We start from the raw sequence: 22587 nt of genomic DNA, 5'->3' as shown, positions 1-22587 counted from the left end.
AATCTTTGTTCATGTCGATCGCAAAAATTGACCTTCATGGCAACACACACACACACAGGCAAGGGCACACAAAAAACACAGACAAAGCACATACTTGTCGCATAATGTTGATAAAGTTCGCATACATTTAGAAGGAAGTTACCAAGCATGAAAAAACAGTTACCGTGGCTGAAAGAAGGGAGAGATACCAACGATTCGTACAAATACAAATTGTTGACCGACTGCTCGATTGCGCAGGGGGAGGAGGCTTTCGCTTTCGTGTCACTGGTTGCGCATTGCCTCCCGCTTCTCCTTGCCTTCGTTTCACCACACGTTGATGGCGAGCGAGATGCTTCGCCTACCGAGGAAAAGAATTGCAAAAGACCACCGGCCAACGCCGCGACGCACGTAATCGTAGCCCGCGCGCACATGGTGCTCTTGTCGCGTGTGAGCCGACCGCGTGTGCCGTACCTGGTCGTAAACCAAGCCACACAAACACACACACACACACACATTCCCCATGGCTTCTATTTGTCGAGCTTCAGATACGGTCTGGCCAGTTCGATGAGCAAAGGCAAAGCGACGTCGTATCGCCGCTCATAATCGATAGAGCGAACGACGCAGACTGTCGTTCCCAAGTAAACCAAACAAAAAAGCGCACACACACACACACACACACAACGCACCCGTTCAGGTCCCAGCCTTTCTCCGGCAGTTTTCACAGGAGTCCAGAAGTTTGTGCTTTTGCCTTTCGAAATATATGGTTCCCTTCACGATCCCCCCGGCAGGCACTGCGGAAAGGCAATCTGTTACGCAAGCTTCTATCACGCCAGCTCCGAACGTCTTTCGGTCCCCGAAAGATGCAGTTTAATAAGCATCATCATCATGGCTTCGGTGCATCGTCCGACTAAATGTGCCCAACTCTCCAAACGTGGGATTGGTTCGTTTTTAGCGGGCAAATAAGTTTCCCCCGTCGTTCAACGTAAACAAACCGATTGTTTGCGGCGGAGCCCTGTAAAAAAGGATGAAAGGGAGGGTTTCAGTACATCCCCCGGGCGTACAAAACACGGACCGCTCGGACGACCCCTCTCTCTCTACCGCGTACGCTTCGATCCCAAAAACAATACGTTGGCCTGTTTAACGTCCTGCTAAGTGACGGAGGAACGTTGCTTTTTTGTCGATTGTCGTTGCTGTAGAGTAAGCGTTAGTGTCCTCGACCTAATTTCTGCTCGTACCGCCACGCTTATGAGTGATGGCGTTTGGGGACGGTGGGAAGCTAAAAAAAAACAACAGGGAGGTTGTGATGTAATATTCATAAAGCGGGTAGTTCAACGAACGGACCGGGTTGGATTCGATTGTATCGATTTGCTGCGGGGGTATTCCCAACGCGTCAACGTCGTCCTTTCGCTTATCAATCGGCAAACCTTCCTGAAGCACGTACCAAGTGCCACGCATGGGCATGGGCCACACTTTAATGTTCTATCAGTTGGGATGTTTGCATGATTTATTCAGCGTTTTACGAAAGTGGAACATTAGCTACTTTTTATCAGAAAAAAAGGAAATACCATGCGTACATGGAGACAGAACCTGAAGTTGTTTATTAATCATGCATTAGCTGCCTCGGGGACTGTGTAATCACTAACAAAGGTACACTATCGTCATACGTTATCTCTGGACGTACATTTCCCAATAGGATGTCATTAACCAATCTGATGATCCGTTTCTTGATTCGATAGTCGATAAGAATTTGATCTAGATGCAATCTTTTTATGAATGTGCTTTTTGCTAAAGGAAGCTGATCAAGATATATCAAGAGATGATGATCAGTTAATGTAAGGATATGAACTTGGATCAAAACATTACAATCTTACAATAGTTTTAGTTGGTCCTGTTTGAATATTGTCCATTCATGTTAGAGTTTTTATATTCTTACTTCTTTCTGTTCACAGGGTTTCCCACGATTTATTGGTCAGTTTCCAAGAGTTTTTGTGCGTATCCCATAGATTTTTGGTTCGTTCCCATAATTTATTGGTATATTCCGATTGGATATCAATACAATTGGACCAAAAAATTCTGCGAAACGGCCAAAAAATCGTGGAAACGCACAAACAAAATATGGGAACCCACCAAAAATTGATGGGAATCAACCAATAAACCGTGGGAAACACTGTATCATCAAATTGTCATAGCCATGGTTAAACTAGTTGATTATTAAACTTTTTTTTAATTGCGCTCATTGTATGGCATTAAAATGGAGTTTCGCAAAAATTAACAAAACTTTTATTGTAATATCCTAATTGATATGGTTCCTTTTATTTGTTTAACTATTGTTTTACAATTGCTGTATACTCGAATGTCTGTTTATGAAAGGCTGTTTATCAACTAAAAACATCTTTAAGACTTAATGTTCGTCCTGCGGTGATCCGGATCTTTACAGCAGTATGGCTTATCGAACAGAGTCTTATTTAGCATTCGAATTAAATTTGACCACAATTAATAGCTCTTTTTTCGAATAGATATAAGAATACTCACGGTTTACTCAAGCATGTTTAACTATGGTTTTAGGTTCAATTTAATTAAATAAGAAACACTTGTAAACCCGTTGTGAATAATGCGAAAAAGGTATCGTGTAAGATAAGATTTAATTCTTTCCAATTACTTTATACCAAAAAATAAAGTTATTTTTTCCATCTGGTTCTTTGGACGTCTGAATAAGCCATTAAGTGTATCATTAAGCATAAAAAAATACCAAAAGTGCTCTAGATGTAAACGGCTGCTTTTAATGGAACAAGGTTTTTTCTATCTTTTAATACTTCTAAGAGCCATTCTGCAATGCGTGTTAATGGAAACACACATACTCGTCATTGATACGCAAGTTGCGCACCTGGTAGAAAACGGATAGCTTTTTTTGTTTAGCTTCTTAGCTTCTTTTACGAGTATCACTAATAAAGCAACTCCTCTGTACACGTGCCCTTCCTTGAGACGCAAACTATTAAAGAAGAAATTTTCATCACAGTAGTAGAACAAAAACAAACTCCGACAAACACTTTACTGTATCCTTAAGCTGGCGGAAGTAGCCAAGGCAAGGTTAATTAGTGACGAGTTTCGTGACTCAGCGTTTTACGGGTGAATCAGCGAGCGAAAGAAAATGAAGTGACGCAAAACAGGTGGTGCGAGATTTTGTTTTTTGCTCCTTCCATCTGTTTTCAATCTACCACTTCTTAAGTAGATCGAATTTGTAAAGGTCAGTGATCTGACTCAGCGTGCAAAGGTGCAAGTGGTTTGCCGTGATCATTTTTAGTATCTTCAAAATCAAACGGAATTTTGAATTATACTGTAAGCGTAAAAATATTCTCCTCAATTCACCAACCAGTCTGCTTTTGGAATAAATCTCACGAAATAAATTAAGGAATTACAGTCCGAAGGAATTAATCTCACCGTGTAATTGCGCACCCGCGTAAAATGTAACCTGCTAATTAAAATTACCAATCGTGCCCGAAAGTGAAACACTCAAAAAACTGACCCAAATCCGCGACCGCACTGCAACGGCCCACTGGGTATTCACCCGAAGCAAAAGAATGTCCGACCGAATGGACGGCCGGAGAGTGACATAAGCGGGACCAACGGACCGAACGGGGGCAAATGAAAACTTTTACCACAGCAGGCCGCCGGTGAATGGGTGTGTGTGAGTGTGCGTGTCACTTTTCAGGTGCTGCTGCAGCTCAGAAACGCACTGTTGCCCCCCACAAACTAACACACACACACGCACAGTCGTGCAGTCCGTGAAAACTCAGTGGCCTGCAGTGATAGCCGTGGTGGCGTGTGGTGGTGCGTAATCAACACCTTGACAAATCCGATACACCTCCAAGCTTCAATGTGCGGGTAAGAGGGGGGGGGGGGGGCTTCTCTTAACACCCCTACCTCCCCCGGTGCGCTACTGCGCACACTGCGTTAAATAATCTAATTTCGTCAGCTAAATCAACCACCGGTCAATGCAAAAACGAGAGTGGGAAAAACCAGCGCCAGGTTCAGCCGAGCGCGACTGTATGCGCGTGAAAAGCGCACGAGGAGTCCTCCAGCCAAGACGCTTAGTGCAGCGTAAACAAAGTAACATGCGTTGGAGGTTAGTTCTGCCACAAAGCTCACAAATACCGACGGAGCTGCAGGACAGCAGGAGTACGAACATAAAAAAGCCAATCAACAAAGTTATTTATTTGGACGCGGCAAACGCGCGCACGTGGGTAGCCGCATAAGAAAGTGAGACGACGAGCGCTATTTACGGAAAACAAGAAATAAAATAGAAATGTGTGTCATTAATAATAGCATCAGCATCAATACAAAAAAAAATCCCGAAGAGAAGTAGCTCACCACAACACTCGTGACTGGCCTGGCATCAAAATCCATTGACCGTCGCGTGTTGTGCTCTGCACACGGTGCGTGGCTATGCACGGTTATTTATTCATCTCTTGGCTCTCCCTCCTGCCCTATCTCTTCCCAACACAGAGAGAAAGGCCCTGGAGTCTGCGAAGAGTCTGCTATGTCTGTGTGTGGCAAAGGAAAACGAAAGTGTCACGGCAGACGAAAGCGCACTAGGGCAAGTCGGACTGCCCGAAAAGCGCCAAAACTTCCACCAACCGCGGTCTGCCGGTCCCTCTGTGCCCTGTGCACGACGCGCAAACACACTCACACCCAATCCACAAAACCGGAGTAACCTGATCGGTGGTTTTCGGTTCGGGCGGTTCAGTTTTGACCTGGAGACCCGGGAATTATGTAAACGTCACACACTTACGCTCGGCCCAACCGTTCACCCAAGACGCGACAAAAAGTGAAGGAAGGCGCACCAACAACACATACACACACACACATACATCTACACCCAACAGCATTCCCAGCCAGCTGATGAAAACTGATGCGGTCAATCGGTTGACCGACAAACCGACAGACCGACTGATCTCAATTTGATGATTTCCGTGCTGCGTCTCCGTTTGGGGCTCTCCACACACACACACACGAAGAAGCTTTTCAATTCATTTCGGTTTCGAGGTGTGGTGCCTATGTTTGTAAGGGGAACCGTTTTAACCCTTGGTTATTGCTTTTTAATGTGTTTTTGATTTCACGATGACAACTGCAACAGTGTGTTGTTTTGTGCGTGTGCGTGACTCCTTCTAAAACTGCCTTGCTAAGGTCCGTGCGTAATCCACACAGCATCATGGACGAACTGCACTCAAAGTTCATGTAACGCAACCGGTTGCGTGTCCATAAACCCTTAAATGCATGTACGCCATGCTGTATCGGGGGGAGTGCTACGTCATGCAGTCTGTTTGTTTGTTTATTAAACGCGTTGATCGCAAACAGCCAATAGAATTCATACACAGCAGCTATTCACTGCTAAACAGATGCACGGAACACACACACACACACACATCTTTCAATCGCTTGGGTAGGATCGCACCATCATAGAAGAAGAAGTTTGTGGCTTATTATATCACCGAAATCGGTACACTAACCGCTGTGACAAACTTGAAGACAGACGAAAATCGACACACACACACACCTAGCCGGGGTGTAAAGCAGAGGGTAAGCAAGAGGAACGGGATGGGATCTACCCTGACGATGGTGGCAAATCGGCATAACTGTTACGCAACGCGGTTATCTGGTGGTATGGCACTTTTTATTTTCGCAACACCAGCACCTCTGTGACGAGTTCGATTCGATCGTTGGAGAATCGGGCGAAAAGATACAACGATAGACGAGCCAGCAGGGTAAATGCTCTAAACGTTGTCCATGTGCAATATGCAACTGAAGCTCTAGTTGAATTTAAAACTGATTAGTTGTAATTGTTTGGAATTCATTCTAGATAGTATTGCAAATATATTGAGTTGTTATTTGGAGCTACACTGATGACAAAAGTAATTAAAACAGTACATTTACACCGCAATGAACCCCAGAACAAAAAACACAATCGCAATTAACACTCTTCTGGAGTAAAGATTTCCCTAAATAATGACGTCCAAGGTGTCGGATGGCGCAAGTGCTGCGCGTAAGTGAATTCCAAATTCGCCACGTCTGGCCATTAAACTCCTGCCGGCGCAGCCACTGACGTCAAATCATCAAGTGCCGGCCCGTTCGGTGCCACGAAACAATCGAATTCTGCTTCTGCTTCTGCAGATTCAATGACTCATTACCTTCGCGATCCTTAAACGATCATTAGAAAGCATGCGGAAAGGAGTGGATGGATTGAACGCGGAACTGGTGAAATAATATGCCGCGAAAGGTCAGCTTATTTTCTAGAAAACGCTAAAAATCGAATGAAATTAAAATTTGTTTCCATCTAGCAAATCATCGCTTCGTTATGACCTTTTTATTTTCACTTCTGCTTGTTTTTTTGCGAAAAATTCTAAAATAAATCAAAGAACAAACGTGAAACTTTCGAAAAGCTTCACCGAAGCTTTCGAGCAGCAACGAAAAGCGAGCAGTTCACCAACACACACACACACAAATCGTTCAAGCACGCAAAGCTCACATTGCATGCAATCTTGCATAAAAAAACTGCAAGAAAGGGCGCGCCGCGACTTAGCGAGCGTTGCGTGCCATGTGCGATACAAAAGATTGCAATGCTGCATGCAATTTTAAGCGACGAACCTTTGGGTGACACAGCGGAAAACTTTGAATAGAATTAAAATGTGAATGTAAAGATGAAATATGAACTAGCCAGTTTCTTCTTCTATTTGGCTTGGCAAGTTACACGAAATGCCGTTATACAGGCATTATAGATGTATTACGCACCACGATAGTCAGTCGTTGATACGGGGATTGATCCTATGATAAGCTGACGATTTTGCCATAGGACCGTTTAATATTGTTATTTTAAAACGTCAATAATACCTTAGTTTAAATTCAATTAAATTCAAATAAACCTGTACCCGTATAAAAAAAATCAATGCTTAATTATGAACCCACACTAGTTCAAGCTCATTTCCGGCGATTAATGTTGTTGTTGTTTTGTTTTTAAATTTGCCATAAAAAACACTGGTGATTCATTAGATTGTTTACTTGTTACCAAAATAGAGTAGTGAGTTTTTTTTGTCTGCAGAAAAAGCTAAAACTATTATTCTAGTTCATGTTCTAGGTCCAAAGGTAGCTTCAACTGGAAAGATGATGTTCGTCCCTTCATGAAATACCGTTGTCTGACCGGCGAATAATGTGAACAGAAAACCGGCTCCTCGCGCGGACGTTCCGCGAGACTTTTATTACGGATGGAATTTGCATAAAAACGAACCATCGGAATGTACGGCACCACGGTTTAAATGACTTCTCGCCGCGCGGAGCATTAAGTTTATTTCAGAGCCTTAATTTTAATCCCCAAAAATGTATGGGTGGCATAAAATTCTACTTCGTGCTAGACACGTGTTCCACAAACCTATCTCATGTGGTCCTATCTCATTCCAATCTCTACGTCTGTTCGGCCGGTGTTGTATCTGTTTGTCGTAAGGTCAGGTTCGAGCTTCCGCCACTGGTGCGCGCGCGAGCATCGACGGTAGTGGGGTGGCCACATCCGCAAGCGCTTCCCAACGCAGTGTGCGTAGGTAGCTGGGCAGGGGAGATGGAGCTCACCAGCCAGCCCAATGACAACTACTTCGGCAGGTCGATAACAGCGAGCAGGGAGATCGAGTTTTCGATGGTCAACTTGAACTTGAACGACGTGCGGTCTGTCGGGCAGCCCGTGTTGTACACGTGTGCGACCCGCTCGCCGCGCTGTAGCACACACACAAGCAGTCGCGATCGCGGGCAGCGTTACAACAGCAAACATCTTGAGTTGTAGAAAATCCACACCACATGCGGAAACGACGACGAGCGGCATCGGTGTTGGAGCTCGCGTGGTTTTTGGGATGAATCGATCCGAGACAATTAACGGCGGAAATCAAATTTTCCGAGCTTTTCAGCAAAACCTCGTCCAGCCGGATCATCATGGCATTGAGACGAGTTAATAGTCTCGATGGCAGCCGAATGGTGGAACGGTTGAGAGGTTTTTTTATATGAGTGGTGTCGTGAACTAACAGCCACTCGAGTTTAATTACAGCTCTACCTGGCGCTGAACACTGGAATTGTCTATATCCGTGTGATTTATTGCACAAAAAACACAGCGCAAAATTACACCACAAAAACGGGCAATGCAAATCAATACCCTTTTTTGGTAGATTAGAAGGAGAACGAGTTTGTAAAACCACTTCTCTCTCTGTCTCTCAGGCATTATCAAACGGATTGCGTAACACCATTATCATCAAAGTGCTATTAAATTTATTCTAAAACAGCAGATCCGGCTTTCCCGTCACCGGGTGGCGAAGCAACAACCTCCCAAAAACAGCTGTCGATTGACCAACTCAAACGGCGAGAAACAAGTTTTGAGGCAGGAAGTTTTTTTTCTTCTTCTTTTGGTTGTTTGTTTCTGTCGAGAAAATCTCAAGCTTCAGCCGTGGGGAACAGCACGAGTCGGTTGATTTGACACTTTCGGAACCAACGGTGCCGTGGTAACGTGGTACAACAAACCGACCCTAGCGACATTATCGATTCGAAGGCTGCGATAGCTTAGATTACGGTCGCGTCTACGGACCGGATGGTTTCGGTGGCGAGGTCACTAGCGCTACGAATGTCAAGGGAGCGGGGGGGGGGGGGGGGGGGGCAAGGAGCAGCAGCACCACACTAATGAACATCACATACCTTCTCGTTCGTCTCCTGGGCGAATCAATAAACGCTGCATGTTGCGCACCGTCGCCATGAAGTAGTAATTATTGTTTAGAAGAGAAAAAAAAGCGAGAAGATAACATTAAGAAGGCAAGGCTAAGGGGCACAAGGTGTTGATCGGTCACCGAGCAGCAGGTTCAATGATTGCACACAATCAAACGTAGGCACTAATTGCTGGGGGAAGATATTGTGTGCGCTACCTGATGCCGTAATGAGCGTGAAGAGCTTTGGCTACTTGAATCGCTTCATTTATTGTTCGATTTAAAGGATTTTAAAGGAAGGAAGCAGGTGGATCACGCGAACGATATCGTACCATACGCGCTGGAGTGCAGCAGCAGGTACAGACAAAACCTCGCCCCAGCAAACCGGCAAACGGCTAGAAACGTGACAGTGGTTTAGTGAAAGTGTAGCTACAGTAGAAAGCTATTTTAGCGAGAGAGCGTACATACGCCCTCCCTAGTGCACGCTATCGAATGGACGCCAACTGTCTAGCGTAGCCAAATACACCCAGTACCCTCCTGTACGAAGCTCACCCACGGCTCACAAACCGGCATTAGCATACAACACGTCGCGAGCGAGCAATCGTCACCAGATGTACGCGAAACGAACATAAAAGCCTTCTTTTGAGGGAACGGACACACCTTTGCTTAAACGTCAATATTTTACTTTGCTGATTGCGTTCTCTTGCTTCCCCAAAATACTCAGACACAAACTCAGACACATCCAAAAAGAAGCGTCCAACCATGATCGCTATTGTGTCTAAGGGGAAGAGCGAGTGAATTGACGTAAATCTTGGCCTGTGTAATCAGTTGTTTTTTTTCCTTCAAATTTAATGTGCACAGCAAACTGTTCAATGTCTCTGAATGATTCTAAGAGAGCTGTAATGTTAAGAATGATTTTTCCCCGCCCGAACAACGCATCGTTCGCATTGGCATGGCGACAAATTGTCATGCCGCATTGCCTCCCCACCGACGGAGAGTGACCCTTAGGGCGCGCCGGGGCGGAGCACCCCGGTGTAGGTTGATTGATATGGCGCTCATTAATGGTAGCTTTGCGCGTCGATCGCAATGAACTGTTGGGAGATGCATGGGTCACGGACGGGGCAGCCCACAAACAACTCGGCTCATTAGATGACGCGGGCAAGATTGTGGACCGCTCGTGTGCTGACCCCATTTACATCCTGAACCCCGGGATGCCATAAGGCATAAGGCAACCCACCCATCTCGCTAATCATCCCTGTCGTCACAGTGCGGGACGACCAATCTTATTGCAAACTGGTGCACTGAAGAAAGATAGTATGTGCTAGAAAAAAGAGAAACAAAAAGCGACTACTTACGTTACTGCGGGTGAGTCGGCGGTCCAGCTGAACATTCGCTGGATGCGGCGTTTGTCCAGATTGGGCCGGATCGCGCCCAAACCCTCCTCGGCCTGCTGCGGCTGCGTCCCGGGCGGTTGCGTTGGGGCTGCTGTGTCCGCCGGTTGCTGCGTTGCGGTGGCCATCCTTGACCCTTTCTAGCTAATCACTTATCAACACGTATTGTCGACCAAATAAAATCACAGACACGCGTGAACCCGCAGACACACACGACACACACACAACACACTTGGATTCGTCCGGCTTTAAGTTTGGCGCTCACCCGAACGTCTCTGCTTGCTTAGCTGAGACTGTCCGCGGTTGTTTGCGGTTGATTTGGACACTTTTTTTGTTTGTTTGTTTGTTTGGTAAAATCTCCACAATCCTGCAATAGTTAGAATGGGTTGGTTCGACGAGAAAAAAAAACATAGAAATAAAGTACACAATGTTGAAAGTAAACAACGAATTTTAATTCGGACTGGTTCGGCTTCCAAAGTCCACACCAACACACCAACCACCGTGTTGTCGAAACGAAGAAAAACGGTATACAAACGAGCCAGCAAGAGAGTGAGAGAGAGAGAGAGAGAGAGAGAGAGAGAGAAATAGCGAGAGAGCTTTTTGTGCCAATGACTTGCGTTTGGAAGATGTCTTAGTTTCTGTTTTGCGTTCTCACTTTTGGGCGCACTCAACCTGTGAACGCGTGCGTGCTTGTGGGGTTCGTCGCTTGTTAAGTTTTTCGTACCGTTTTTGATCGTTGAAGTCTTCACAGTCACGGTGGCACGAACGATTTCAATGCTTCCATAGCACTTTTTTTACCGGCACACAGTGAACGTCAGAAAAACGTCAAATTTTAGCAATAAAACGGCAAATTTAAAGAAGGAAATAATAACGAAAACAACAGCGTACGAACAGCAGCGGTTTTTTGTCCCAATTTCTGAGAGATGCTGCAAAAGTGCAACGTGCAGCTTTGGGGGGGCTGCGGGCTGTGACTCACTTGACACCGAAAACCGCTCTTTCAAGTGTAACCTCTTTGCGTGCCGTGATGCTGTACGGTGGTGTGTGCAGCACCAAGCCGTAGGAGCTTTTACCCTTCCTGCACTGCTCAACGTCTGCACTCACTTTCTTTTGTATCGGATGGGGATTTTTGTTTTACTGCCGTTGCACCGTTTGCGTTGTTTCTTCTCTCTTGGCCCGCTTTCGGTCACTGGTAAGCGCTCAGCTCAAGTTCACGGACTCGCAGCTGCGGGCTCTCTATTCACCCTCCGAAGAAATGCCATCGCGCACTCATCTCAATACCTTGCCTTGGCTCGGGCTTCTCTCACACCTTGGTCTCTCTAAAGCAGCTCAACCACCGAACGCACCAATCCGTCCGCCCCAGACCTAAGACGAGAAACGCTAAGCTTCCTCTCGCGATCGCACACGATCTTTTCTGGACACTTTCTGTTCCACAAAGCAAAACCAGCCCGAAAAAAAGCATCAAAAAAACCGTGCCAAATGATTTACTGTAACAACACACACTGTAACTTACTTTGTATACACTACTCCGTACAACACACATACACTACACACACGACCACCAAAATAGGGACGGAGAAAAGTCGTACCGCAAGAGTCGATACACGTTCGATACAGGGAACGGGAAAACACTTCATTCACCAACGGCGACTAGAAACGCAATAAACCAGGGCCCAGGGCTCCCCGGGTGGAGATCGAGCATTCGTTCGAGCTGCGTCCAAGTCCCCCTTCGGTCGGTCGGCCGACGGTGCTCAGTTTCGTATCGTCGTCGTCGTCGTTGAGGTTCATCGGCGGGAAGGCGCTCGCACACGCGGTACATGCGTGAGTTGCACCTTAACGTAATCAAGCAGGCGGTGGTGGTGGTGGAGCGGCTCTAGCAAAGCAAAAACAAATCTAAAACATCAGCAAATCATGCATTACGATTGGTGCATTAATGCAGCGGCAATGTAAGCAGGTTTTTTTGAAGCATCTTTTTTTGTATTTTAGTGTGCGTAAAAGGTGATCAAAACATATTTTTTAAATATAATAGTGAAGATAGCCATTTGAAAATGGGAGTTATTTATTTTGATTCACCCCAATAACCTCCAACCAAGGGAGCTTTTCGACTAGTGGGACAAACAAAGGACGTTAGGATCTTATCTGGGACGAAAGGAGTTACGAGAGAGCGTCTCCACCGATGCACTCATTTCGAGGTTGTCGACACGCACGAACAAAAGGTTTGTCGCCTGCCTTTTTTCCTCGTCCAATGCAACACACAATTTGGGCAATCGCCGCGTGTTTGTTTAATCGGTTCCACTTTCTAGCGTGTGCTGCGGTGACCTTGCGCTCCGGCACGATACATATACGCTAGAAGATCTCCTGCCAATTTGCTTCCATCTTCCACACTTCCAACGTGAGTGATAATTAACACATCCTCACGGTTGGATGGAACCACCGTTTGCATCGGCCAGTTGGCAAGACCTTATTGCCAAATGAGCAATCATTCCGACACCGGTGTGACATATCATCATCACCACACCTCAGGCCATCCGGTGCCGGAGGTCGATCGATAGCGGGGAATTCACTCTAATCTAAATTTAATGCCACTGCGCCGAGGATCTGTATGATGCCACACGGCTATCCTTGGACAAGCTGCGTGGTAGACAGCGCAGCTCAAAACATTCCATCGTTCTTCGACCGTGAAACTTTAATCTACAGGAATTGTTACGATACAAACACCGAAACGATAGCCCGCCCCCCCAACGATCGAATGTGTCCAATTATGTATCGATTATTTCGCATCGCCAATACAATCTGCGTTGTTTTCGTTGTTCGTTGGGATCGTTTTTAGTTGTTGTGTTTTTTGTTGTTGTTGTTGATGAAACTTGTCGATATTTTAAGATGATAAACTGAAACCGCTGTGTGCCTTCGATCCAATTAGCAGGCATGCGTGAGAAATGCGTTTAATTGTAAATATGCCGGCAAAGGTCCGAGATAGAGCGGCCGTCCGGGCATCGCCGATCCAGTAGGGTGGATTCGTTGTTTTACCGATACGACCATTTCTGCTCCTCCCCCTTTGTTTCTCCAATTTGATAGCAGTCCACACTGTACGGCGTGTACGGTTTATTCGTCGCTACCACCATAATCGTCGCTCGAACGCAACGCACTTGCGGGAGGTGCATGCGCACATGAGACGGGTGAAATGCAAGTGCATCCAGCAACAGTCGATTCGGTTGCGTCTTCCGTGTTACGTGACACGGGGCAAACTCGAGGCACTTCGGGTACGTACACACCGCATGCCTTCTTCAACCCGATCTTGTTCGACTCGCTCGTACTAGAGAGGGCATCACAAGTTATACGCGATCACCAATCTCTCTCACTTCTTCCCGTAAACATTGAGGAGAATTTTTTAGCAAAAGAGAGGAGCAGCAAACCTGCAAGAAATCTAAGCTGGTGTATCTCGCTCATATCCTACCCGGTTTTTGTTGGCCTCGTCTATTGCACAACGAAAACCACTTGGCTGGTCCCTTCGGTTAGACGAGATCGTACTTCGCATTTTGTTACAGAATGCATTTAATTTTCACCAACAACCAACATTCCTGTACAAGCTGTAGCACAACATTCCAACTGCTTTCGAGTAACTGTTGCTTCATAAAAGAGATGTACAGCCTGAGTTACAATTTAGCCTGGGCGCTTGCAGGAGAAGCTACAGATTTTATGTTTCTATGACTCATTTGTGAAGAGTTTTTGATCTCATCTGCGATTCAACTCATGCACTGTTTATGCCATCGAGTGATTTACTCTTTTTGTGAATTAACTCACCCACTTCCCGCATTGATCTTATCCTTAAATATCCGTAAAGAATCATAGAAACATAAAACAAATCGTCTGAAACTGAAGAAACCTTAGAAAATATTTGAAAAAAATACAAAAAAAATTAAAGGTAGTAGCTCTAAGCCGATATATTCTACATTTGATCTAACTAGAATTACAACTTCGTGAAGTTTCAGTCTGTCTTTTCCGGCTGTTTTGATTTCGCATAAAAGAGTAGTCAGTCCTGCGAGCTTTCACCGCGAGCTATCCTCGCAAGGAACTACCAGCCGAGCTACCTCTTAAGAGGAACTACCAGCCGAGCTACCTAATAGAGAATAGAGGTGTGCCCCAAAAATCAGAACCATGTGATTCATTCAGTTCATTCTGCAGAATGAACGACCTACGTTTATATTGTCAACGTTAATCGATTCTTTATAAATCATCATATATTGAGTTGTTCATAAAAATGACGTCTAACCCGTCGAAATAAAGAACGTCAAATATGAACGTGCACCGCATCATCAGGTCGTTCACAAAAAGAACGTTCAAGCCGTCGAAAAAAAAATCGTCCCGGTCTACCAAATAATGTTCATGCTGTAGTAAACCTATTACAGTGAACCCTCTCTTATTTGACACCTCTCCAATTTGAAAAACCTCTCTTATTTGAACATTTTGCACAGTCCCTTGATTTCCAGTACATTTTTGTTCCTCTAATTTGGAAAACCTCTGAAATCTGTGTCCCTCTTATTTGAGTATGGTGTTGCCATGGTTATTGAAAGATGTATTCTCAAATTAGCGATTCTGTTCGCAGTTTCCTATAGCAACAGTTAAGGCTGCATACTAAATGTTATGTCTCTTTCTTGTCTTGTATGGACCTTTCATTCACTTTCAACCTCTGTAATTTGAAAACCCCTCTTATTCGACAGTCCCATCGCCTCTCAAATAAGAGAGGGTTCACTGTATATTCTTCCTGCGGAATGAAACCATTAACCATATTTTCATCAACTAAAATGAACGAGTGAATCACGATTTACGTTCAATTCATTTAAATGAAAGAACTAGAAACGTTTACGTTTATGAAAATGAACCGAATTTCCCAAGCCTACTACCAATCCACAGAGATATCAGCCGAGCTACCATCTCATGGAGCTACCAGCTGAGCTATTCGCAGAGCTACTTGCCGAGCTACCTATCCACGGAGCTATCAACGCACAGACCTACCAGGCAAGTAGTTGTAGCAGGTAGCTTCTTGGCGTGTTGGCTCGCCAACTAGCTCCGTAAATAGATAGCTCTACCAGCCGAACTCATACAACAGCCGAACATCTACCAGTGGAATTGTAGCTCCGTGAATAGGTGCTAGGCTCGGCTCTGTGTGATGGTTGCTGTAAATCTCTAAACCTTTCTCCGATTGAGATTCACTCTTTTCCTTTTCCTCGTGGCGTATCAGCCAACAAAAACATCACATTTCGCTCAGAAAAGAGCTACCTCCTGAGTGAGCGGAGCGATTGAGGTACAGTTAAATCTCCCTAAGGTGAATCTTCAAGGGATCGTCAGCTTAGGGAGATATTCATGTTGAGGAAAACTAATGAAGGTGTTGCTATGAAGTATCTTAGAAACCACGTGAAAATCATAGCATCCTTTGACCAATATTTTTGTGAACTGTTACCCAAAAATTCATCATAGAAAATTTGGGCTTTCAAATTGCATATGCTAGCTTAGCTCCTTAGCGAGATACTCATCTTGAAGAGACACAAAATGTATGGAATATGACGGGACCGTCAACATGTTCATCTGAATCAATTCAGATTCAGACCGTCAAAAGTGAGTCAATTCAGAATGAATGAATTTCAGTGTTGGTGGGGGCGATTCCTTGGTACAGTCGTCAACTCGAATGACTCAATAACATGTCCGCCGTCCCCCCCGTAGCTAGGATTTGACTATCTGGCTGCATGGTAATGGATTAGGTCTCGAACGTTACGCCAAATAGATGAAGAATTACAGCGCCGTAGGACGTTATGCCAAATAGATGAAGAATTACAGCGCCGAGTTACATCTTCAGGCCTCACTCTAAAAGAGTCATCAAAAAACTACTGCAAATGATTTGCTAGTTGACGCGGAGAGTCAAGTCATTAGTCGGCATTTAGAGTCTTGGAAAGAGTTATTCAATTCAAGAATGATAAAATTCACTCTCAATGAGTTATCTGTTGTAGTGGAGAGTTAAATCACACATCTAGATTTAACGCTCAGAACAGTTACTGACAGTTACTGAACAGTCACATACAGTTTGATGATGTGGTTGTGTTCGTACTTATCGGAAAGAGCTAGAGTCAAAACAAATCTTTGTCTATTTAAATCAACTCATTTACGACAAAGATATAGCTCAAACCCTCATTGCGACTCAACACGCACATGACAACATTATACATTCCTTTTAGAAAAAGAAATGTTAAAGGTCACCCAGGGGTGTGTGGGTCATCGCCAATCACTCTACGACTGACATCACATGACACTTTTCAGCCCTGCCATCGATGGCTGCCAATGTTTACGAGCTGCCAGTGTATTGCCTTCGATTGCCAGTACACAACAGCCACAGCACAGTTTAGTTTTACGTTTCGGTTGCGCCCTGGTTCCGCCCGTAGCAGATTTTTCACAGGTTTCTTCTTGTTGCCCCCACTATCGGATTCTAAAGCATCGTCGCACACACAGTCACCCGCGGCAGGCATTGCCGTTGCAAGGACACACTCACATGGGGTCAACAGTGTGAAAGGAGGCCGGAAGGGTTGGAGGACCGGCAACACTCACAAACACACCCAAGGGAGAGAAACAGAGAGAGAGAGAGAGACATGTATACAAAGACACATCAATTGACGCACAGTCAAGGCTATTTATTGCAAATGGCTTTCGAAGCGATGCAACTGAGCCCCTCCCTACCTCCACCCCCACCCTCCCGCTATCATTATTGCGTTTGATAATGAAAAATATGACGAATGGCATCGCGGGCCTCCCCGCGGTGGAGAAAAGACCTTCACGCGAGCACGCGGGGCAATGGACGTCGGTTGGGTTTTCCAAGGCGCGGTTTAACTATCGGTGTACGCCGCACGTTGACTGCTACGTTCTTGACCGCAGGGTGGATAAATGGCGAAACCTGTTTATTAAGAGTTGACCCCACGTAACCGTGCTTCCTTAGTTTCAGCGAGGTAGTTGTGGAGAAGATGTGTACCTATACACACCGGTCATCGAGCCGGAATGTCGAATTGCCATCGGAACCTTTTCTTTTAATACATTTTAATTTCATTATTATGCGTTGATGCTAATAATCTATTAATCCACTTCAACTAATTTCTTCAATTTGTTTGTGAAATGTTTTAGATTGGTTCCACTTGATTCCACCACAAATCAAACCATTGGCAGCGTTACATGATCGCGCGCACGCCAAAACAACCTGTTGAATGAAGTGGTTACGTCGTTTGCCATTTAATCGCCGCCGACCGATAAAGGGTGGCCCTCCTATGCTATTGATTTTGCATCTTGCATCACATGCCACCCTCTCGTCCGCCAGTGTTTTTATCATAGCGCAAGCACAGCAAGACCGGTCAGATACTAATTACCGGAAGTGTGTCTATGTGTGTGTGTGTGCGGTGTGTCTGTACTAACCTTTCATCATCCACGTGCACCGTGGCGCGACCCGAAGAGGCAGTGTTCCGCGTAGACAGCAACGAATGACAGCAGGATCATCAGAACGCAGGTCGATTCGGAGTTCGGATTTCGAGTTGGCGCAGCTGTGTGCGATCGTGTGGTACAAATATTTATTTTTCACACCGCGTATTGCCTCCCAGTAGTGTGGAGGGTTTGTAAACGAGCAACACCAAGATTGCGAATACCGAGGGAAGGGACGAAAACGAGTTATCGATACGGTCAATATTGGCTCGGTGAAGCGCAAGCCCGCGCACAGCGTCTTACGAAAGAGCTTTGCACCGTGCACAAATGCGCTTGTTTGCGGTTAACAGATTGCTTTAAAGCCCGACCCGAGCGTACGATAGCTGGCACTGTGCGCACTCTGGCTGGTCGTACGGATCACGATGATGTCGCTGGTTGCGTTGTGCCCCGCCAGCGCGGGCCCGTCCGCCCGATGGCCCCGGATGTTCTCGACCAGTTTAATCTTCTCGCGTTTCTACAACCGGAGCGAAAAGGGAAAGAAATATTATTGCCATCATAAATCGTGAACCATCGGGCTGGACTCTGAAACAGCTCCACCGCAGCAGACGTACCTCTTTCACCAGTTCCTTCTTCGTCTCGAGCAGCGCTTGCTTCAGCTGCTCCAGCGTGCAGTCCTTCGACTTGGAGTCCAGCTCCTTGATGCGGATCTCCGCCGCCAGTGCCTTCAACTTCTTGGTGCGGGCCGTCAGCGCGCGCTGGGTGGCGGACAGCCGCTCCTTCACCTTGTGGCTGGGCAGCTTCTCCACCACCTCCTTCAGTGCGTCGTACATTTTGCCCGACTGCTGCAGCGTTTTCTCCTGCTCCGACACGGTCACCGATTGGTAGAGGACGCGCCGCTGCAACGTCTGCACCTTCACGATCAGGTCCATCTTTTCCGGATCCTTGCCGCTCAGCTTGCGCCACCGGTGCACATTCATCGGGGTCAGCATTTCGTCCTCGAGCGCCCGGGCCTTGACACGCTCCTGGTTCAGCACGCGGTTCAGCTGCAGCACCTCCTGCCGCATGTCGGCCGTGTTGGCCAGCCCGCGGGTCAGCAGGTTGCGCTGGGACCGCAGATTGCTAATCTCGATCTTCAGCAGCCGGATGTCGTCCAGCCGGTCGCGGTACTGGTTTTCGCCGCGATCCAGCGCCATATTCAGCATGTTCAGCTTCTCCGTCAGGTTGTTGATTTCTTCCACGCGCTGCGTCAGCTGCACCTTCACCAGGTCCTTCTCGTTGATCGCACCCTCGAGCTGCTTCTTCAACCGCGTCATGGTGGTGGCATCATCCTAGGGAAAGGCAAAAAGGAGTAGAGAGAGAGAGAGAGAGGGAGGAAAAAGCTATCCACTCTGCTTCCTGCTTACCGACAGCGTCTTATTCAAGCGCGCATTTTCGTTCATCTTTTCCTTCAGCTCCGAGGCGGAGTGCTCCAGCTCGGTGTTCATGTTCTCCACGACCGTTTTCAGCGTCTGCTTCTCCTTCTCTACCCGGTCGATCGTTTTGTTCGCCTTGAACAGCTCCGCCACCTTGGTGGCGTTCTCCTCCTTCAGCTGGTCCACGCTGCGGATTGCGTTCTTCAGCCGGTCCTTCAGCCCCTCCGACTCCTTGCTGCAGGTCGTCAGGTCGCGCTCGAAAATGTTCCGCTCGCCGCGCGTAATTTCGAGCAAATTTTGACTCTGAAACAGCCTCGACTCGCTTTCCTTCAGCTTTTCGCGCAGCTCGGCGATGAGGTTCTGCCTGTACAGCAGATCCTCGTTCAGCTGCTCGATCTGGTCGGACAGGTTCTGCACCTCCTCCGCGTTGCGGTCCCGATCCTTCTCGATCTTCAGCAGGAGCGTTTGCTGCTTCTGCGCGGCAGCCTGGTGCGCTTTGATTTCGTTTTCCAACGTTTTCTGCTGCTTTTCCAGCAGCGTATTTTGCTCGGTTTGGTTCGTCAGCGATTCTGAAATAATCGAATGTCTTGATTGTTGTAAACAGGAAAGCGCAAGGGTACCCCCACCCAGCTACTAACGGGTTATCTTAGTTAGCTCCTTGCGGACGAGATCCCTTTCGCGCAGTACCGCGTCAACCTGCTTTCTGGCCGCGTCGTACGACTTCTTGGACGCGTCTCGCTCCTTCTCAAACGTCACGATCGTGTTCCTGCAATCAATAATAATACCCGCGGGGTGAGTGTCGTGCAGCTCCTGCATGCACCTTCGCCACCTACTTCAGCTTGGCCACCTCTTGCTCCAGCGCGCTCTTAGCTGCCTCGGTCGACTGCATGGCCTTCTGCAGAAGGTCGCGAGTTTTTACCAGCTTCGCATTTTCCAGCCGAAACTTTTTGTTCTCGTCCTCCTTCAGCTTGAGAATGTTCACCTTGGTGTTGAACTCGTTCGTCACCTTGTCCTTCAGCTGCACCATGTTCTCGTAGTCGCCCACCGTCTTGGCCAGCTTCACCTGCAGCAGGTTCTTGTTCGTCTCGATGCGCTCCATGTTGGTGCGCAGGGCGGCCATCTGCATCGTCTGCTTCATGGTGGTTTTGTAGTTGCTGTCCGCCAGCTCCTTGAAGTGCTTCGCCTCCTCCGTCTTGGTCGCCAGCTCCGCCAGCACCTCGGTGTGCTGCGTCTGCAGGCTCTCCAGCTGGCGCTTGTCGCGGAACGCTTCGTTCGACGTCTCGTCCAGCACCTTGTACAGCTCCTTCACCTTCGCCTCCGAGTCGAGACACTTCTGCTCCAGCTCCTCCATGTACAGGCGCTGCGTGTGCAGCCGGCGGTTCAGCTCCTCGACCTCCACGAACAGCCGGTCCCGTTCGCGCATGATGCCCTCCTTGTGCTTGTTCATCGTTGAGCCGACACTGCAAGAACACACACAAACACAGACCGATTAGAACATATTGCCTTTTCACCGTCCCCCCATGTCACGTGTCCTACTCATCGTCCCGATCGCCGTAGCGGTCACTTTCGGCGTGCAGTTTTTCCAGCTTTTCTCGCATCTGATTCATCGCCTCCTGCACGTTCTGCTCGCGCGTTTGGGCCGCATCGGCCCGCTTCCATGCGTCCTGAATTTCCGACTTGAGCGTCTGTATCGTATCCTGGTCCCGCTGGGACAGTTGCATCGCCTGTGCCACCCGTCCCGAGGCAGCCGACACCTCGTCCTGCATCTTGGCGATCCGGTCCTGCTCTTCGATGAGCTGCTGACGCAAATTTTGACCCGTAATGAGCAGTTTCTGAAAGTCTTCCGCCAGCCCATACTGCCCGTTGCCCTGCAGGTCCTTGACGGTCTGCAATGGAAACAGTGGAAATGATTAGGAGCGATCGAAAGCTGATGAAACATGGCCAAACCTACCAGATTGGCTTTCGAGCACAGCTCCTCGAAAAACTCGTCCGTAATTTCTTTCGGCACCAGATCGTCCTCGAAGGTAGACTCCGGTGCCTGCGAATCTTCGCCACTTTCCTCTATTTGGTCCATGTTGTAGTATTCCTAGTGTTTCTTTCGCTTTCACTGCCTTTTGCCCAAGATGCGATTTGATTTAAATCCCACCGTCCGTACCGGGGGCTGGTGCAAATTAGGAGTAAAATTTTCCTCTTCTGTTTTTCACCACCAAATAACTACCGCTCCCTTGTTACCCGGTACCATGGAAACTCGACTGTGAGACTCAGAAGCGCCTGGGTGCAACGCTGCAATGAGGTCACGCTGGCTTTTAACCTCCATGCGTAAGTGTGCCAAACGCTGGGACGGCACAAATAGCTACAGGTGGTAGAGACACGACCGGCGCCTCCGTGTAGCGTGCACTCGCAAACCGAACTGACAGACAGACAGACGGAGCGCTGAACGGTGCAAGTGGTTGCTAGGATGATTTTTTTTTTTTGTGTGAAACGAAACAACCAACAACGAACCATGTGATATAGAGCTCGACCATTTAAATCCACTCCGCCCGGATATGTCGTACAATTTTTAATACCTTTGTTTTTGCCTTATCAAACTTTGCCGTTTATGTTTCCTTCAATGTTTTACGTATTGAGTTCCGAAAGTTTCCGTTTTTTGCTTATGTTTCTTTTCATTCACGATGCAGCAACACACGCACCCATCCCACAGTGTTCACTCTCTTTCTCTCTCTCCGGACGCACTAGTGTGTGTTGCTTGCGCGTGTTTTCTTCTTTTTCTTCTTCTTCTTCTGTGGTTGCTCCAACCCGTAAGAACATTTCCGTTTCATGTTTTTTTCTCATTTATTTTATTTTTGCAATTGTTTGCTTTTATGGTATCAATTTTAAAAATATATAAAGATATCACTCAAACGAAGGGGATGCGTTCTTTCCAATTTACACAGTTCGGTCCTACAACGCAACAACGACTCTCCTCCCTCTGCATGCACCTCCCTCTCCTCGTTCACCTTCACATTGCCTTTTTTTCGCTTTATCGTGTGTGTACAACATCTCATACTTTATAATTTGTTTTGCTTCTTTCTGGAAACTTTTAAAGCAATAGAAAGAACTGTTGCCTGTTCGTACTGTTCAGTAGGTTGCGGTAAAAGGGTATGCTTCTCGTTTGCTAGCGCGCGTACGCTACACTTCGGACTGATTTTTCTTCTTCTTCTTCTTATTTTTTTTTGGCGGGAATTTTCCACACTTTTTTGGGGTTTGCTTACGGTTTGCTAGCGTGAATATCATTACTAGAGCTTTTTGTATATCTTGGGAACACTAGCGGGAGGAGGAAGAGGAGGGGGGAAAGGCGGAAAGAAAAGTAAATCGAAAATTTTGCTATTCAAATATAACGATAAAACAAGATAAAAAAAAACATACACACGGACACACTCACACGAACACACATATGTACCTAATTATCATCACTTGCACGCGGAGTGACGAGACCAGGCGGCGGAGTTAACACGTACGATGTGGGTTGGTGATACTAGAACGCAAATTAGACTAAATATGACTAAAGTTATTTCTCTCTTTCTCTCTTCTTTCTCTATCTCTCTCTCTCACTCTCTCTCTCTTTCTCTCTCTCTCTCTCACTCTCTCTCTCTCACT

At 46.8% G+C, this 22587-nt stretch overlaps 3 protein-coding genes across 3 annotated transcripts in view; 1 reads left to right on the top strand and 2 right to left on the bottom strand.

Annotated features, from left to right (window-relative positions):
- LOC1274354 (ABC transporter G family member 23) overlaps window positions 1-10485 on the bottom strand; it is a 44097-nt gene extending 33612 nt beyond the window's left edge. The window contains exon 1 of the mRNA XM_061643495.1: window positions 10058-10485. Coding sequence (XP_061499479.1) covers window positions 10058-10221 — 164 coding nt within the window. The 5' untranslated portion in view covers window positions 10222-10485. The remainder of the gene's footprint in view (window positions 1-10057) is intronic.
- Window positions 1-22587, top strand: part of LOC5667758 (uncharacterized) — a 549880-nt gene that overhangs the window by 54823 nt on the left and 472470 nt on the right. The gene's annotated exons all lie outside the window — the stretch shown is intronic.
- Window positions 17672-22552, bottom strand: LOC1274353 (cilia- and flagella-associated protein 58). The gene is made up of 7 exons (XM_313461.5): window positions 20903-22552; window positions 20488-20837; window positions 19785-20411; window positions 19590-19717; window positions 18943-19520; window positions 18151-18867; window positions 17672-18053 (listed from the first exon to the last, which is right to left on the bottom strand). Exons 1-7 carry the CDS (start codon window positions 21023-21025, stop codon window positions 17883-17885), a joined length of 2694 nt encoding a protein of 897 aa, XP_313461.5. The 5' UTR covers window positions 21026-22552; the 3' UTR covers window positions 17672-17882.

Source organism: Anopheles gambiae, chromosome 2 (genome assembly GCF_943734735.2).
Source record: "Anopheles gambiae chromosome 2, idAnoGambNW_F1_1, whole genome shotgun sequence".
Classification (NCBI taxonomy): Eukaryota; Metazoa; Arthropoda; class Insecta; order Diptera; family Culicidae; genus Anopheles; species Anopheles gambiae.
This window is presented reverse-complemented; position numbering and strand designations above follow the sequence as displayed.

Coding starts and splice junctions, on each gene's coding strand:
- LOC1274353 (XM_313461.5), bottom strand. CDS start 21,025: ATGGACCAAATAGAGGAAAGTGGCGAAGATTCGCAGGCACCGGAGTCT. Junction 20,838..20,902: donor TGTGCTCGAAAGCCAATCTG/GTAGGTTTGGCC, acceptor TTTCCATTGCAG/ACCGTCAAGGACCTGCAGGG. Junction 18,054..18,150: donor AGAAGGAACTGGTGAAAGAG/GTACGTCTGCTG, acceptor CTCCGGTTGTAG/AAACGCGAGAAGATTAAACT.